Below are 17,182 nucleotides of genomic sequence, written 5' to 3' on the forward strand. Positions count from 1 at the left end.
ATTTTGGTCGTCAGTATGAGCACCAAAATCGGTCAGAAGTCAAGACGCGGTTCGCGGATCTCCCCTTTAGGGCCTTTAGGACTCTAACACGTGAAGTACTGGATGCACAATTTCTCATGAAAAATGAAACAACTTCTACCAACACGGAAACAAAGTCCGTGAAACTGATGTGATAGAAATAAAACGTGTCTTGGGTTTCAAACCAACGTTTAAAATGTACTGAGAAGAAAAATTTGAAACAATTCAATTTTTGTCACTTCGCTAAAGATTCAACTAGCTTAACCAGCCCAAGCAAATACCACACGACCGCCTGAGGTGGCAACGCCGCATGCAGACTGCTTTGTTGGCTCTCGCAAACAGCTGACAGCTTGTGCATGGCTGCGCTGTGCCAGAAAGCAAAATAGTCAAGTGCGAATGAGGAAAACATTGAATTATTTGTGATTTTTTTCATTATAAACAGCAACAATGGTGTTAGCAGATCTAGGGCGGAAGATTACTTCCGCTCTGCGGTCGCTCAGCAATGCCACGGTCATCAATGAAGAGGCAAGTAACACCTCCGTTCATGAACCTAACCTGAGCAGGGAAATTCCCAAATGACACTTACAAACACAATTTCACACCAATATGCCGTCATTTATTAAACTCTTCGCTACAGACCGTTGCGCAAATTTCAGTGGTTCCGTACGCAGGCATTGCACCGTAAAATGGTTGTGGCCTAATGTGTGGTGCACCCGCATATGGCAGTAGGCATTGGCTGTCTGTTATGATGGCATATTTTGATTGCTCATAAAGCTGTTTTATTTATCTTTACGGGTTCGTCTGACCTGAGAGACAGTGTCCTTAGTTAAATTTCACTGAATTAACCACTAAGCTACGGTTAAAGATCACCTCTCAGCGTCAGAAAAATTAAATTTACCTACTTTTCACAAGATGTTTTCATTTTCACTTACACCATTTTTAAATGAGGCCACTAGCATTAATTTTTCGCTTTCCTCCTATTAAATTTCAGGTTCTCAATGCTATGCTTAAGGAAATTTGTGCAGCCTTGTTGGAAGCTGATGTAAATATTCGTTTGGTGAAAAAACTCCGTGAAAATGTTCGGTCAGTTATTGACTTTGAGGAGATGGCTGGTGGTCTTAACAAGCGTCGGATGATTCAGAGTGCTGTTTTCAAGGAGCTTGTCAAGGTATGTGTTAACTCTTACTAGAGCATGTCCTCCAGTTTTAAAAATAATGGAAGTTTTGTTGATCATAATAATATTAATTTTCAGCTTGTCGACCCTGGAGTAAAACCATATCAGCCTGTGAAAGGAAAGCCAAATATTATAATGTTTGTTGGTCTGCAAGGTTCTGGTAAAACTACAACGTGTACCAAATTGGCATATCACTACCTCAAGAAAAACTGGAAGGCCTGTTTGGTGTGTGCTGATACTTTCCGAGCTGGTGCATATGACCAGCTTAAACAGAATGCCACAAAGGCAAGAATTCCATTCTATGGAAGGTATTTATAATCATTGGTTTCAAAATATATCCTAATATTTTCAAAAACTTTCTTAGCCCGAACGTCTGAATAAAATATGTGTTTCTCTTACCTCTTAGTTACACCGAAGTAGATCCAGTAGTTATTGCCCAAGATGGTGTAGAGATGTTTAAGAGGGAAGGCTTTGAAATTATTATTGTGGATACCAGTGGAAGGCACAAACAAGAAGAATCTCTCTTTGAAGAAATGTTGGCTGTCTCTAATGCTATTGTAAGTTAAGATTTTCCAGTTTTAATCTAACATCTTGTCCTGCTGTACCTCCTCCAGCTCATTGATGATTTTTATTTAAAAATTTACAGAAACCGGACAATGCTATTTTTGTTATGGATGCCACAATTGGTCAAGCTTGTGAGGGTCAAGCAAGAGCTTTCAAAGAGAAGGTTGATGTAGGTTCCGTGATTATCACAAAGTTAGATGGCCATGCCAAGGGTGGTGGTGCTCTCAGTGCGTAAGTATTCACCACTCATCTATCAATCATGAGCTTTTTCGAGTGTTTTACACCTTCTTTTACCCATTCAGTGTGGCAGCCACCAACAGTCCTGTAATCTTTATTGGTACTGGAGAACATATTGATGATCTGGAACCGTTTAAAACAAAGCCCTTCATAAGCAAATTACTTGGTATGGGTGATATTGAAGGTCTGATGGATAAAGTGAAGGAGCTTGATCTTGACGACAATGAAGAACTAATTGAGAAAATTAAACATGGCCAGTTCACCCTTCGTGACATGTATGAACAGTTTCAAAATATTATGAAGATGGGTCCCTTCTCACAGATAATGGTAATTTGAGTGAGGAGGCTTAGTTCTATTACAATTTTGTTTGAACAACCAGAATCATAAATCTTCATCTTCCTTTTCTTCATAGGGTATGATCCCAGGTTTCAGTCAGGATATTTTATCTAAAGGCAGTGAACAAGAATCTATGGCCCGATTGAAGCGCCTAATGACAATAATGGATAGTATGAACGATAAAGGTAAATTATCTCCATATTTTAAAACAATCTATTTTACATGAAGCAAAGGGACTGATTCATCAAAAATTGTGCTTCCATTTCTTTTTAGAGTTAGACAATAGAGATGGCGCCAAGCTATTTAGCAAACAACAAGGGCGGGTTACCCGAGTTGCTCAAGGTGCAGGTGTCACTGAGAAAGAAGTAAAGGACCTTATTGCACAGTACACTAAGTTTGCTGCTGTGGTTAAAAGGATGGGTGGTATCAAGGGATTATTCAAAGGAGGAGATATGGCTAAGAATGTTAACCCTAATCAAATGGCTAAACTCAATCAACAAATGGCAAAGATGATGGATCCAAGAGTGCTACAACAAATGGGTGAGTTTGCATTCTGGTCTATTTCTTTCCCTTTCTATGTTTAAACACTGCTGCCAAAACTAGATGTATTGAATTTAAATTTTGTTCTCAGGTGGCATGAATGGTCTTCAAAACATGATGAGACAGTTACAACAAGGCGCAGCAGGTGGTTTAGGGAATCTAATGGGTGGATTTGGAGGAAAGTCATGAAGAAAACTCCTTTTTTAAGAACTGTGAATTTTATTGTACCCAGGAATAAATGCACCCCAAAAACACTTTCTCTTTTGAGACACATCAGTACTTTTAAACTTTTTGATTGTTATGTTTTTTGGTGCAAGATGTCTCTTTGTGTTTATTGATGTTAAGTGAGAAAGGAGAGTGATATTTTGGTTTGACAAGAAAGAACTGTCTTGGGGTGTTTGCTGCATATCCATGCAAGCATAGCTCATTATTGAAGAGTGGTGGAGGTGTGGTGTTGACATAGAGCTGCAGCTTTGATCTTCCAATCTTTTTTTTTTTTAAGTTTTTTTTTGTTGTTTTCTTTTCCTGCCTGAAGTACTCTGTAAGTATTTGTCTGATTTTATTTTTCAATTGGACTGATCTTATTTTGATAGAAAGGGAAAGTTATGTTTTAACCAGAAAACATACTAATGGAAAATGTTGCTTTTGTTAAGGTAGCATGTTACTGCTACTGGTTGTTTTTATCATTTGTACATTTTTTCTGGAGCAATATGTGTGAAGGGCCATTCCATTGTTACCATTAGGAAAGGAGGCAGGTGAATGCTGGTCATTGATTTCAACCAATTGTTTTACTTTTCTAGTATCTTTGAACTTTGTCATCATGTTTGATAAGATTGCATAGTTTTCATGTCTTAAGTTTTATAGAATGTGTTTATATGTGAGTCTGTCATGAAGTAAATCACTGTGTTGAACTGTCAAAGGAAAAAAAAGAAGATAAAAAGCTGACTTTGTGCCTCGTATTTGTTTTTGATAATAAAACAAAATTTTGTCTTTCTAGTGTTTCAAAATTTGTTGCATTTCATATGAGTATAGATCAGATAGTTTCTTATTGTTTTCATGTGCTCATGGCCAGCTCAAGCTCAGAAATCCATAGGACCCATTGCCTCTCTCTTTTAGTCCATCATGCTGAAAGTATCAATCCTTGCCTTGAGATCATGCAGTCAAGCTCTAAACTGTGCGACTTCAAGCTTGTTGGTGTTGATTCCTTGTATATTAAAGAATATGTATCAGAGTTTATATCTTTCAAACCGGAGTTCAATAATGACAAATTGTGTGATGTAGAGCATATGTGAAACAGCCAGAATAAAGTCATGACCTCAAATAAAAACACTAGAATCTTATTCCATTTTAGCCATATGGGAAAACTGGAAATTCTGCTATGGTTCATAAATTTCTCACATGGCTGAAGCAATCAATAATGTTACTCCTAACATGACATGACTGTCTAAATTACTTAACAAGTTCAACTTGAATTTTTGCTGGGGCAGGAAAGAGACGATTAAGAAACCAGTCTGTTCAACAATCCCATGTACTCATGAATTCATTCAATTAACACATTGTTCCCAATCAAAAACCAATTGGAAAAAACAAAAAATTATAATGAAATTAAATAAAAATACCTATGGCCAAGCAATTCTTTGCCTTGATTTTTTAGATGGAGATGTGTCTTCATTACTCTGTAAGAGATAATCACAGATTACATACAACTGAATTAATTTTAATAAGGTTGAAATACTTCATGTTACATTATATTCACCTCAGTAGAATGTGACCTCTTAAGTTCCACTTTTTTAGGCTCAGTTTCTTTAACTTCACTGCTGTTTCTCTGACCATCTGATTCTAAGGAATTTTTTCTTTCCTTCGACCTGTCTTTAATAATAACTTTGTCTAAGGAAGAATTTGATGAAGATGATGTTGACTTTGTCAAAGATATCCTCCGCGTCTGTAGATGAGGGGAGTCAATTGGTGGCTTTAAACGGTCACCGGAGGGTGAGGAAGAACTTCCAGCTCCCACTAATGACGACGATTTAGAATCTTGTTTAATTTTGTCACTAAATCCGAACTGTAACGAACTGCAGAAAAGAAAAGAAAACAACATGCCCCATTCATCATTCTGTGCACTCTAAGGAAAGCGTTGATAATTCAGAACATGCATTGAAAAATGGTACTAACGTTTTTCTTTCCTCTGATCTTCCAGCCCGTCTGGATAAGAAACCTTCCTTCTGAATCATCTGATTGATGAGCTTGCCATGATGATTATTAGGGAAAGTTCGTTGTGGCAGGGGCATTAGATGCCGAATAAAAATTTCAGTAAGTTCATCTTTACTTTTTCGCTCCAAGCCTTTAATTTTAAAACATCTCTGAAACACAGATTGGTAAAACAAGAACATGTATTACATCTCAGAAAGTTGATCACGACAAAATGTTAAGTATAACATAACCTTTGTCGATTTCAAAAAATCGATAAATAAAATGTTCTTTCAAGGGAAGTAAATTACGTACTGCTTTCAATTCTTCTAGTATATCTTTCTCAGAAAGTAAACTGGGGCATAAATATTTAAATACGGGATTGTCTTCACACATTTTTGTGGTTATGTTTTGGTTCGCCATATTGGTTTTTGAGCAGAAGCGGCAGCGGTCGACCCTGTCTAAACCCAACAGACCCAATATGATTATAAAAATACAGATTGTTGTCTTAAAAAAGAAAACATACAACAACAAAATTTAATTGAAACGAGCCTAAGACATTTACGAACTTCTCATGCATCTTCTCAAAGTATTCATTGAGTTCACCAGTGGAGCTAGCTTTCTTAATTTGGCAGCACTGCTCTGCTCAAAGGCGCGCTAATTTCAAAATCATGCTGGGAGGGGACAATGCAGGTGTAGGTGCATTGCAGGAATGAAGGATTGCAGTCTTTCAGTTGGAGGCAGTTACGTGTTTTGGTAGAATGGATTAGATTCCTCAAGAACTTAAGACGAATTACACAAATGAATTACAAGGATTATTTATTTTAATAAATAATTACCAAATTTGGCACAGCGAAACACAACTTTAGAGTACGTCATTATCACAAACTGAGCCATAAATATGATAAGTGTCATTTGTTCAGTACATAAAAATTATTAACTCTTAGATTATGTGACAACAAACACTGAAATCACTGGAAGACAAAACTAGATTATATAAAAATAACGTAACTGAAAGTTTCTAAAAACTTTCACACTTATTCATAAAAATATACATACTGTACTTTGTCCAAAAGTCAGCAAGGGTCTATACAGTCCTAATATAAAAAATGGTACTGATTGAAACTTCACATTTTCACATTAAATAACATGAAGCATTGGCGTTTAGTTGAAAAACATCATGGAATGTCTCTACAATAAATAAATATCTCATAAATCAAGTGAGAACTAATCCACTTGTCACACAGCCTTGTTTCTTTAAATACTGTTTGGTGAATGAAGCAATAATGGTACGAAACAAAATCGGACTATTGTCTGTCGTGAGTGTGAACTGGAGGAGAAACTTCTTAATTAATTTGAATCAGTTCGTTTGAGAGAAAAACCCGACCGTGCCACAAACAGTGAACCTAGCGATCGGATTTGCCGATCTCTTCAGCTTCCTTGATGGAGTCCGGCAGAGACTTGTCTTTGGTTTCAGGGAAGAACAAGGAGAGGACTCCCCCGATGATGGACGACACCGCGAACAGCGTCAGCGGCAGGCTGGCGTTGATTGTGGCCTGCAGCACATAAACGGGAGGGGAGTGAGTTTCCGAAGGGAGCAGGGAGCCCGACCCCAGCAGTCATGTATGGCCTGAAGGACCACGACTCACCAGCAAGGGCGTTTGCGGAGCCAGCATGGAGCCGATGCGGCCGAACATGGAGCAATAGCCGAGTAGCGAGTGGCGCACGTTGGTGGGGAACAGCTCGGCCGTGTACACGTAGATGACGGCGAACGAGATGGTGATGGCGAACTTGCCGATCATGAACGTGGTCAGCTTCGTGTACAGGTAGTCTGCGGAAACACAACACCATCCACGTCAGAAACAAAACAACGACGGTCAATCAGTTTTCTTCTACCGAGATGCCGCGGCCGCGGGACGATAGCGCCTGCGATACTCCGGGTAGGCAGTCCCGTTGCACACGCCGATTGCGAGGGCTGCCTCTCTCGCCCGCGCTCTCACTCCTCTCTATCTCCCTCACCTTCAGGGATGACGAGGAACGAGACGCAGCAGGCCCCGGCGATGATCATGGTGCTGGACAGGCACGACCGTCGGCCGAAGATGTTCATGAGCCACAGCTGGGCCAGCAGCGCGGGCAGCTCGATGAGCGTCACCAGGATAAAGTTGAGGTAGTCGTTGCCCGCCATGGACACCGAGTTCAGCGACAGGCCGTAGTACACGAAGGTGTTGGCCATCCTGGGGGGAGGGAGGACAATGAGTCACACCGTGCGGGAAGACGCAGACAAAATTATTTGAGAAAATAATTGCTTAGAATTTCTTACCAGCAGTATGAACAGTTGAGGAACCGGAAGAGCAGCCTGGAGGACTTGAAGGTGTTGAGCAGGTTGCTGAAGGTGCTGCCGCCCGCCTCCGCCTGGTCCTGCCTGTCGAGGTCCTTCTGGGACTTCCCCAGCAGTCCCTTCTCAGAGTCCTTCTGCTTGTCCTGAACCCAAACAAATCGCACCGTGACTACTTCGGCTTCGGGCCCTTTTTCGGGTCACACCACACTAAATCCTTTTGTACGCACCGTGTCCTCCGACTTAACCTGCACCAGGTCGACGCGGTCCTCGAGGGCCTCGTTGATGACCACCCTGTTGAACTTGGCCACCTTCCGGATGATGCTGTCCGCCTCAGCGTAGCGCCCCTTCGACGCCAGCCACCGCACGGACTCGGGGGTGGGCCTGGCCAAAGCAGAGAGAGCAATCACACCACCGCACCACCAGCGTCCGTCGCGCTGTCTTTCTCGCAAGCGAGTGCGAGAGAGTGTCACAAAAGAAACTCACCACAGCAGCAGCAAGCACAGGAAGCCGGGGATGTAGATGGAGCGCAGCAGCCACCGCCAGTCGAACACCGCCCAGGCCACGGCCCCCAGCAGCACCTGCCCCGCGGAGTAGAAGAGGTTGAGCACGGTGCCCGCCACCACGCGCTTGTCCGGGCCCACGAACTCCAGCGCTGCGCCCACCAAAAGACATCCATTAGCCTCTGTCAAGAGTCTTGCAGCCCACAGGGGCAACACTGGTAAAGTCTCCCGCACTCACCCAGGATGAAGCCCGCGCTGAAGACGCCCGCCCCGAAGAAGGCGTCCAGGAACTCGAAGGTCAGCATCATGACGAGGTTGGTGGCGAAGGAGCGCACGATGCCCATGCAGCACGTGATGCCCCACGACCAGAACAGCAGCGCCTTCCTGCCAAACCTACGCGGAGAAAAAACTAATGAAATACTGCCTTCAATACAGGCCACAGGGGCAGATCCAGAGGGGGAAGGGGTGGTCCCCTTTAGAGATCAGATAGGCCGCCTGGAGGGTACGCAACGCAACCAGCACTGCTTTGAGCCTGTTCGGAAAAAAAGCGCTACTTCCCCCTCTCTGAAAAAGCCTGGATGCACGCCTGCTCGGATACTGCAGTACCGGTGCAGTATGCCATGCTGGCCGAACAAAGAGTCCAGCGGAATGCCTTCCCAGTCCTTGAAAGACGTGAGTGACGAGGCGGCGAAGAGAGGCGACCTTGGCGGGAACCACGTGCACGACGCACTGCGACGCACCGCGACGCACTGCCGCAGCCCGCCAACGCCGAGCCGCGGCCAGCCACCGCCAGCCACTCGGACTCCGGGGAGGCTTACCTGTCCGAGAAAAAGCCGGCGAAGGGGAGCCCCGCGAACAGGCCGATGTTGTTGATCGTGCCCACGATGGACAGCTGCCACTTGTTCTCGTCGCAGACGATGTTCCACTGGAGAACAAAGATCCAAAGTTCAGTAAGCCTTTCAACCGGAGGGGGGGGGGAGGTTCGTGCAGGTGCAAGTACCTCGCTGGCGATGGAGTTCATCTGGCCGGGCTCGAACACCCAGTCCTGGCAGCGCACCACCTCGGTCCGCGAGAACAGCTCGGCGGGGCAGTCGGAGCGCGACCCATTGGGCACCGCGGGTCCGGGCCGGCCGGCGGGGGCGTAGCGGTGGCAGTTCTTGGGCGCCCTGCCCTCGTGCGGCACGGCGTGCACCAGCCAGTCCGGGATGTACTGCTGGCGCGGCAGCCCGGCCGCCTTGGTGGCCTTGGACGCCACGCCGACGAGGTCGCCGCCCTGGACGACGTGCCCGCCCAGGGCGCTGGCGAGCGGGCTGCCCAGCCCCTCGCACTCCGGGATGCGGCATCTGGGGGCAGAGAGAGAAGAGGTTATAACTAGAGTTACAGTGTCACTGAACGAAAAGGTTTTCCAACCCCCAGCCTGCCGCCTCGCAGGTGGACTGGGGTTGGCAAGCCTTCCTGGCGCGCCGCGGGAAATTTCGGCCTACTCATGTCACAACACTGTTGTTTCTGAGCGTGCAGATTAATCGGTGCTGCGCGCTGCGGCTCCACGCGCGGCCGCGACACCGTTGGGGCCCAGGTACTCGTGGCGCACTGTACGCTAACCTGTTGGCAGGGCGGCGGGGCTCTCACTTTCGGGGCGAGAAGGAACTAGAACCAGTGCGGTGCCGCGGCGTCGTCGGATAATCGGACACGGCGGACACTCAGCACTGAGGCTCTGGACGCGGGCCAAAGACAGCCAAGGCGTTGGGCAAGCAGAGCAGTGTGCCACGACATTGTCGGCTCCACTCCTACACCGGCGGGGCGGGGCGGGGCAGCACTTGGCTGTCGCAGCGCGCGATTCCAAACACAGTCGGTTTCGCCGCTCGCTCTCTCTTTCGCGCGCAAAGGGGCGTCTCCCAGGGGGTGCGTCAAGCGTCGCCTCGTCGCTCTGTCTCACTCACACTCACGGAGCTCTCCATGAGGGTGCGAGAGAGACAGAGCTTCCGAACGGCGTTCACGTCGGGCACATCGGAAACGCGCGTGGGAAACGGGATCACGGTGGCGACACTGGTAGACTGGTACCGCAACGCGTTACGTGCGTTACGTCATCGCCACGGCGCCACGGCCAGGTAGTGCAGCGCCACGCCGCCACGCGGCGCACACGCCCAGCCACGTGGGCCGTCACAACACGGGGCGACACACTGGGGCAAGGAATGCCACTTAACCGAAGCGTTTAAAGCGGCCTTCAATTCGGTTATCTCCGCGGTCGGGATTAGTGCCGGGCGCTTCATCGCTCTGTCTCTGTCGCCCCTACGGAACGCCGGATGCGAGAGAGAGAGAGACAGATAGGCGAATCGATTCGGAATCGCTCCGCTGGGTTTCAATTTCATAGGGAGGCCCGAGCCAATAAAGCTTGCTGCGGTATTAGGCCATAGCAGCCCGACTCCAAGGATCGCGTCTGTGACGAGGAGCAACAGCGCGCACACTGCCTTGCCGTCCGTCGGTCGGTGAAAAATAATTCAAAACGGAACGCAGAAGGCCGAACTGCACAAAGGCGAGCCAGGGCACCAGCAATGGGATTCCGGACCGTGCCGTCGCCGCTGTCTCGCTCGCTCTCATGGGGCGTCGCGTAGGGGTGCGAGAGGGACAGGGCGACGGCCATATCGGCGAGCCGCACGCGCAGACGCGCAGCATGCGACAAGCCGCGCGACGAGGCAGTGGCGGATCCAGGGCGGAAGGGGGTGGGCCGTGTCGCTGTTTGCCTACCTTTGAGGCGCTAGAAGTCAGGGGGGGGGGCAAATTGTCCCCCCCCCCATCCGCCCCCCTCTGGATCCGCGCTTACGCTAAGCAGGCAAGCGGCCGCGGATGACGGCCTTGCCAAAAACAACAACAAGAGATCCTGGGAAAAGCGTCCGGTGTCTGGTTTTGGGCGGTTGCAACCAGTTCGCTCGTGCCACTCAAACGTGCTCCGTCACTAGCCGCGTGCTACCGGCCGGACTCAAAGGTGCATCGTCTCACCGGTGGCCCGGTGGCCGGCACACCGCTCCGTCTCTCTCGCAACCGCGCAACGCCCCACGAGTGCGAGGGAGACAGCGCGACCGCTCGGAAGCAGCTGCTGGACACGTCGGTGGCATGCTGCGGCACACTGATTCAGAGAGTCGTTTTCGTCGCTCTGTCTCTCTCGCACCTGCACGGGACCCTCATGAGTGGGAGAGAGACAGAGCGTCCTCGGCGCCGCCCACGTGGCGGCCTTGAAGGTTCGCAAGGCCGCGGAGCCGCGGGGCAACGAGGCAAATCCAGAATCCGGCCGGTAAAGGCCGGCAAACCACTTTACCCAGTTAGCCAAGTTAGCGGCCAGGGCAGCCAGGGCAGCCAGGGCGGATGGCATGGCCCAGCGGCCCAGCACCGCGGGAACCAAAAAGCGGATCCAGTGGGGCCGACAGGACAACCGACCTCTAGACAGCCGCCTCAAAGTCGGGCAGAACGCCACACTGTAAGCAGGCAAGACGTGCGACTCCGACCGCCCTCTCCCCCAGGCCGGCTCTGGACCCGCCACCGGGCGACGCCCACGCCCAGTCCCACGCCGCGTCTGCGCTGGCGGTGGCCGTTCGAAGTACGAGTCACACAAGGTGGCCGTTACGTTAAGTCACACTGCCACTCGTGCGCTTGCAGTGGGTCAAGGTCACCGCGACACGCCGACGCCGTGCACGCTCCTGCCGAGCGAAGAGCCGTCTCGTCGCTCTGTCTCTGTCGCACTCATGGGGCTCTCCGTAAGAGTGCGAGAGAGACAAAGCCGCTCTTCTGAATCACTCGGCTGGCACCGCTGCCAGACAGCCTGGCACTGCCCCGGCACTGCCCCGGCAGCCAGGAAGCACACCCCGTCCCCGCCGCTGCAGAGTCGTTCTGTCGCTGTCTCCCTCGCACCCACACGGGACGCCCCATGGGTGCGAGAGAGACAGAGCGACTCTCGTATTCCGCACGCGAGAGACAGCCTCGCCCGCTCCAGCCATCACTCACCTGTATTCCAGATCCTTGGCCGTGAAGACATACGTCAGGGTGTAGATGGCGGAGAACAGGATGGGGAAGCTGATGGCGACGTAGTTGGCGAACTGGAAGCGGCCGAAGTCGCCCAGCTGCAGCAGGATGGTGTCCAGGTCGGCGCGCGTCATGGTGGCGGCGGTGGCGGCCTGGTGGTGGCGGTGCTCGCCGTCGAGTCCAACAAGGGGGAGGCGCTGGCGGGCCGGGCGGTCGGTGCCTGCCGCGGCGGCTGGGTGCGCTGTTCTGTTGCTGTGCTGCTGCCGCTACGCCGAGGCGTCAAGCATAGCCTTTACTCTTCTGCAGGTCCAGTGCTGCATACCGGCCGAAGACGAGTCTCATGCCTCGATCTCGCGCCGCACCTGCAAACCACAAGTTGGTTACTTCAACTACCGCAAGTTGATGAATTCAACTAGCAAACGACGCGTCGGCAAGGCCGCAGCCCTTGTAGCAACCACCCACCCGTGTGCCCAAGTTCAAGTGTCCCGTCCAGAAAATGGACCAGAAACGATTTTCCAATTGCTGGAAGCGGGCATCATGAACCGGGAATCGTGTGTGAATGTGTGTGAGAGAGTGAGGGGGGGGGGGCTTTCCAGCGACGGCGCGAGGGAGGGACGCCGCCAGCTGCGGTATTGACGCAAATAATCTTATCAGTGCAGGGCAGACGGGGCAGCTCATTTACCAGGCGTCGTAGCGTTTCTGGTGGGATCCAGTCACGGGCAGACAGCAAGGCACGGACGCGGCATGGAGGGCATGACCTCCCCTTTGCCCCTGAGACGACTATCGCCCAAGTGTCTGGCCATTCAGTAACATTATCCGCCACTTTCATGCGATTGTGCGAGGGGCCTAGCCCTCCGGCACGCGGCGCGGAGCCCGAAGCTCGGGACCCACATCTAACTAGTGAATTTTGGTTTCTAAATGTCCGCCCTGCGCGACAAAGTTTTGGATGGGTTTTCACTGGGGGAGGGTAGTTTCGACTGCCACGGCCTCACCAGACGCTGTGCATCCCTACGTACGTACACGCTAAAACAAATTGTCGTTTTACAGTGAACAAGCCGCCGTCTAGCGCACTCGATTCGCCGCGCCGGCGTGCGACGCCACTAGAAGCGGCAAGCGGCGCGCTGGCCGACTGGACCACTGTCTGGACCCGGACGGGACGGCAAATCGGTCACGCGACACGCACAGCGCCGCGCAATCACGACCAAGTGGATTCAATTAGGCAGCGTCAACACAACACATGGCCGCGGGGATGACCCAAGCCATTTCGCGGTGCGGCCCTGCGGCCCCCGGCGCCTCTGGGCCTACAGCCGACACGGACACGGCGTTGGCGCACAGGCAAGGGCGGATCCGGCTTCGGTCGCAGTTTTACGTTTGAACGAAGCGTGCGACTGCGCCTCAGCGTTCCCATTGAAACCGAACGCTCCTCCAAGACGGGCCCCGAGGCAACGGCCCCTGCGCCTGTCGAGTGCACCTTTTCGTCGGGTACAGTCCGGTGCAAAGAGCAGCAGAGCAGCGCAACAGGTAGGCCGTCGCCGAGCTAGCTCCGGACTGTACGTTGGACCGGCAGCAATGCGATCAAAATTTCGGAAATCCGGCGATAGGCAGAGAGCAATGACCGACAGAGAGAAAAACAACGAACGAGGGAAACGCGGTGGTGTCGATTCCTTCCCCAGTGACGTCACCGACGGCGACCTTTGAGTCGACTAGGCGCCGACGGCGTGCTCGGTGCGCGGCGGCCCGGACCAATTTAGAAGGAACGCTCTGCTCTGCTCTCATGCACGCGTGTGAGGATACGAGAGGCTATCGGGCCCCGATCCCAGCAAGCCGGCCACGCCGGCCACGCCGGCCAAGCCCCACTCCACCAGATAAAGACGGACGAAAGCTGTGCCCGGCGTAGCGGGCGTAGCGGGCGCCCGGCACGGTGTTCGTCTCAGTCTCATTTCCCCAAACGACGGACTGGCGCGTCGCCCTGCGCAGCGCGGGCCTGCCTTGTCGGCCAGGGGGAGGACCGGCAGCAAGCCGATTCTTCTCTCTCTCTCTCTCTCTCGCACCCTTACGGAACACCGAATGAGTGCGAGAGAGACGGAGCTTCGCCAAAACGGACCGCCACCTTTCTCGATAGATAAGATGCACGTATCACGCGATGGCGGTGATTAGCGCCGCGCGTGCACCGAGACGAACCGCCGTCGCCCTGTCTCTCTCGCACCCGTGCGACACGCCCCATGAGTGCGAGAGAGACAGAAGCTCCGGCAAATCGGCAAGATGAGCAAATAGGGGACGACCGGAGCCTGGCGCCGGCGTGCACGACGGCGTGGCCGACTGCAGACTGTCGTCGCCGTCTCCCTCGCACCCTTGCGGGGCGCCGCATGAGTGCGAGAGAGACAGAGCGGCGGCAGCAGCCGGCCAGGGTCATTCGCCCCCGGGCCTGCACGCCCCGCACGCCCTGGTACCAGCCTACAGTGCAGCGTGCGCCATGCCGCCATGCGCGCGGCCGTGGCGCGGCGGCAGCACAGCAGCACCCGTTTTGCATATCGATCGAGGCGAGGGGGCCCGCTTCGCCGCTTCGCCGCTTCGCCGCTTCGCCACTTCATTTGGCGCGGGGCGGGGACCAATGCCCGCCGCGCCGGCCGGGCCGGGCCGGGCTAAGCGCAGCTTGGCGCAAGTGCTTCGAGGATCAAGCAAAGCCCCCAGGAATCACAATCAGCGCGACAATTGCACCCATCCCAGGAGCCGTTTCACTGACGAGCCTCTTGCCTACTAGGTCACAGGCCAGAATTCAGAATGTTCTACAGAGTGCCCGACATGTCTTCATAACTAGAGGAGCCCTCCGAAGGTAGGCAACTTTTGCGATATCACCCCTGAATCCCTCTCTGGGCCCGCCCTTGTTTCCGACCTCCGACCGCACAAAACGAAAACGCAAGTTGCGGCGCCACTGGCGGACATTCGCCGATTACGGTCGCCCTAAAGTCTGATTCCGAGAGTCGTCTTCGTCGCTCTGTCTCTCTCGCCCTCATGAGGCGCCCCTTGGCCGGCCGGGCACTCGCCGGCGCGCCACTCTAACCGTGCCCTACACTGGGACACTGGCACTCACCAGGACAACGGCCAGCACGGCCAGCTCGCCGGGAAGGCGCTGAAGGCACTGACGGCGGCGAGGGCGCGGGGCGGAGCGCGGCGTGGTGATGCCCGGCGAAGTGATGCCAAGCGTTGGAAGCAATGCGAAGCAGCGCGAGGCAATCCGATGCGGCGCGAAGTTCCCCAGCGACTGGCGGGCTGGCGGGGCTGCACGGCGCGGCGTGCGGCGACACACTCGTACACACGCGACACACACACAAACACACACGCCACCGATATGTCGACTCCTACTGCTTCTCCTTCTACCGCTGCTGCTGCTGCTTACTCCTGCCGCGAGCGGCGCGCCACACAGAATACTAGCAGCTGAGCGCGCGCGCCGTCGCCGTGCCGCCCCGCCGCGCCCCACCGCGCCGCGCCCCACGCCCCACCACACCCCGCCCGCCCCGCCGCCAGGAGAACGTCTGCCGCCGTGTTTACTGGAGTGACGTCACGCCATCCCCGTTATCACGTCGCAGTGACGTCACGAGTCCAGCCAGGGCAGCCCTGGGGAAGGCCCATCGGGCGGGGAGTACGCGACAGGTGTCGAATCTGTCGAGTGCAAGACCTTTTAAATGCACGAATTTGAGCACCACAGGTGCAATTACTCGTTCGAATTACAGCAAAAAAGAGGATAGTTCATTGCATGCTCACAAAAACTAAGGTAATATTAGTATAAAAACAAAGATTGCAGGAACAAACGAGCGGAGATTTTTTTGCTGTGCAATGATTTAACGCATTCGGGGTGGAGGGACGACGGCACGACATCTTCGGTGCCACTGCCCTGAGAGATTCCACGGGGCAAGTGGACAAGCACATTTCAATGGGCGGCTACCGACGGCCACCAGGGACCCGTGTGTACAAAGTACGTGCAAGCTGTCAATTTTCAATTTTTGGCCTACTGCCAAAAAAAAAATCCCAGCTCAAAAGAAAACTGTCATTTTCGTCGCCCTGTCTCTCTCGCACTCATGGGGCGTCCTGTGAAGGTCTGAGAGAGACAGAGCGGCGTCAAGGCTCTGCGGCTGGTTGGCGGCGTGGCACGCAAACGGGGGTTGCAGCGACTGAAGATGAAAGGGCCCAGCACTCACACATTTACATACACACACATACTACAGATACAAACATGTACACACTCCTCACACACACAGGAAACGGGCAGTGGCGCCGTCCCGGCAGGACACAAGTAGCACTCTATACTTACCGCGTCAACTTGACCGACCAATCGATCAGTGCGATCGGGTGATCGGCCAATGATGGCGGCGCGTCGTGGCGGGCGTCGCGGCGCGTCGTCTGCGTCTGCCGCTCTCCGTGCTCCTCCTCCTCCGCCGACGGGGCGGCCGGGTGCAGCGCACGCCGTCAGCCTGCAGCGTCTCGAGGGCCGACGACGTCAACAAAGCAATGAGCGCCTCTGCGCGGGGTGCGGGCCAGGACGACACGCCGCCTTCGACACGGGCATCACGACGACGACGACGTGCTCGGACCGCCAAGCCAGCCGCCCTCCGCCAGACCCAGAGGTGCGACGCGTCCGGGCGTTCGGGGTGGCTCGGCCGCTGCTCCGCTCGCCGTCTGACGCAACACGCCGACGCGGGAGACACCGCCTCGCCTCCGGGCCTCGCCAGCTACCGCGTGGTACGCCGGCCGGCCGCAGGCCCGGAGAGCGCGCTCGCGTCGCCGGAGAAGGGAGGCGCTCTGACGTCACTGCTGGGGGTGGCGTGGAGTGATTCTTCGGTCGGTCTGTGACGCACTCATGGCGACGAGACGACTTCGTCCGGCCTTTTCGGCTGCCGAGGGCCGAGCAGGGCCGAGCCGAGGGCGAGGCTGACGCTTGCCCCTGCCGCCCCTGCGCTCGACACTAGCGTGACGTCATCCAGCGTAATCCTGCGCCTGATTCCAGGGATCGTTTCATCGCTCTGTCTCTGTCGCACTCATGGGCCGTCCCGAAGGGGTGCGAGAGAGACAGAGCGATCGTTGGGAATCGGGCGGCCGAGGAGCCAGGCTGCGCCTGTGGGCCTGAGGCTGCGCCGGGGTTTTCGGGAAGTGTCCGACGTGCTTTTGTTTACCGCCCAGGGCGTGTTTGTAAAAGAGCACTATCGAGACGTAGTTTGCGCACGGCGTGTCGGGGTGTGGCGTGGCGGGGCGGGAGACAGTATCAGTAGAATTCCACTG

General features: G+C 53.1%; 3 protein-coding genes across 4 annotated transcripts; 1 reads left to right on the plus strand and 2 right to left on the minus strand.

Moving 5' to 3' along the window:
* Positions 1-330: 330 nt before the first annotated feature.
* On the plus strand, positions 331-4,116 carry LOC117652532 (signal recognition particle 54 kDa protein). The gene is made up of 9 exons (XM_034397506.1): positions 331-543; positions 1,010-1,186; positions 1,271-1,500; positions 1,599-1,749; positions 1,839-1,987; positions 2,059-2,320; positions 2,406-2,514; positions 2,603-2,869; positions 2,961-4,116. Exons 1-9 carry the CDS (start codon positions 466-468, stop codon positions 3,056-3,058), a joined length of 1,521 nt encoding a protein of 506 aa, XP_034253397.1. The 5' UTR covers positions 331-465; the 3' UTR covers positions 3,059-4,116.
* Positions 4,117-4,381: 265 nt separating this feature from the next.
* On the minus strand, positions 4,382-5,668 carry LOC117652533 (ashwin-like). The gene is made up of 5 exons (XM_034397507.1): positions 5,626-5,668; positions 5,372-5,517; positions 5,042-5,229; positions 4,626-4,941; positions 4,382-4,545 (listed from the first exon to the last, which is right to left on the minus strand). Exons 1-5 carry the CDS (start codon positions 5,651-5,653, stop codon positions 4,489-4,491), a joined length of 735 nt encoding a protein of 244 aa, XP_034253398.1. The 5' UTR covers positions 5,654-5,668; the 3' UTR covers positions 4,382-4,488.
* A 181-nt stretch (positions 5,669-5,849) lies between these two features.
* Positions 5,850-16,561, minus strand: LOC117652531 (organic cation transporter protein-like). 2 transcript variants are annotated; one of them, XM_034397503.1, is made up of 11 exons: positions 16,218-16,561; positions 11,891-12,270; positions 8,895-9,237; positions 8,713-8,819; positions 8,133-8,287; positions 7,878-8,046; positions 7,622-7,775; positions 7,377-7,537; positions 7,076-7,290; positions 6,706-6,887; positions 5,850-6,612 (listed from the first exon to the last, which is right to left on the minus strand). In XM_034397503.1, the coding sequence occupies exons 2-11, from the start codon at positions 12,040-12,042 to the stop codon at positions 6,463-6,465; spliced, it is 1,788 nt and encodes a 595-aa protein (XP_034253394.1). In that variant the 5' UTR covers positions 12,043-12,270; positions 16,218-16,561; the 3' UTR covers positions 5,850-6,462. The 2 variants fall into 2 exon arrangements, with proteins under 2 accessions (XP_034253394.1, XP_034253395.1); XM_034397504.1 differs by lacking the exon at positions 16,218-16,561 and adding an exon at positions 15,000-15,151.
* Positions 16,562-17,182: the final 621 nt, after the last annotated feature.

Source organism: Thrips palmi, unplaced genomic scaffold, assembly GCF_012932325.1.
Source record: "Thrips palmi isolate BJ-2018 unplaced genomic scaffold, TpBJ-2018v1 HiC_scaffold_7, whole genome shotgun sequence".
In the NCBI taxonomy this organism is placed as follows: domain Eukaryota; kingdom Metazoa; phylum Arthropoda; class Insecta; order Thysanoptera; family Thripidae; genus Thrips; species Thrips palmi.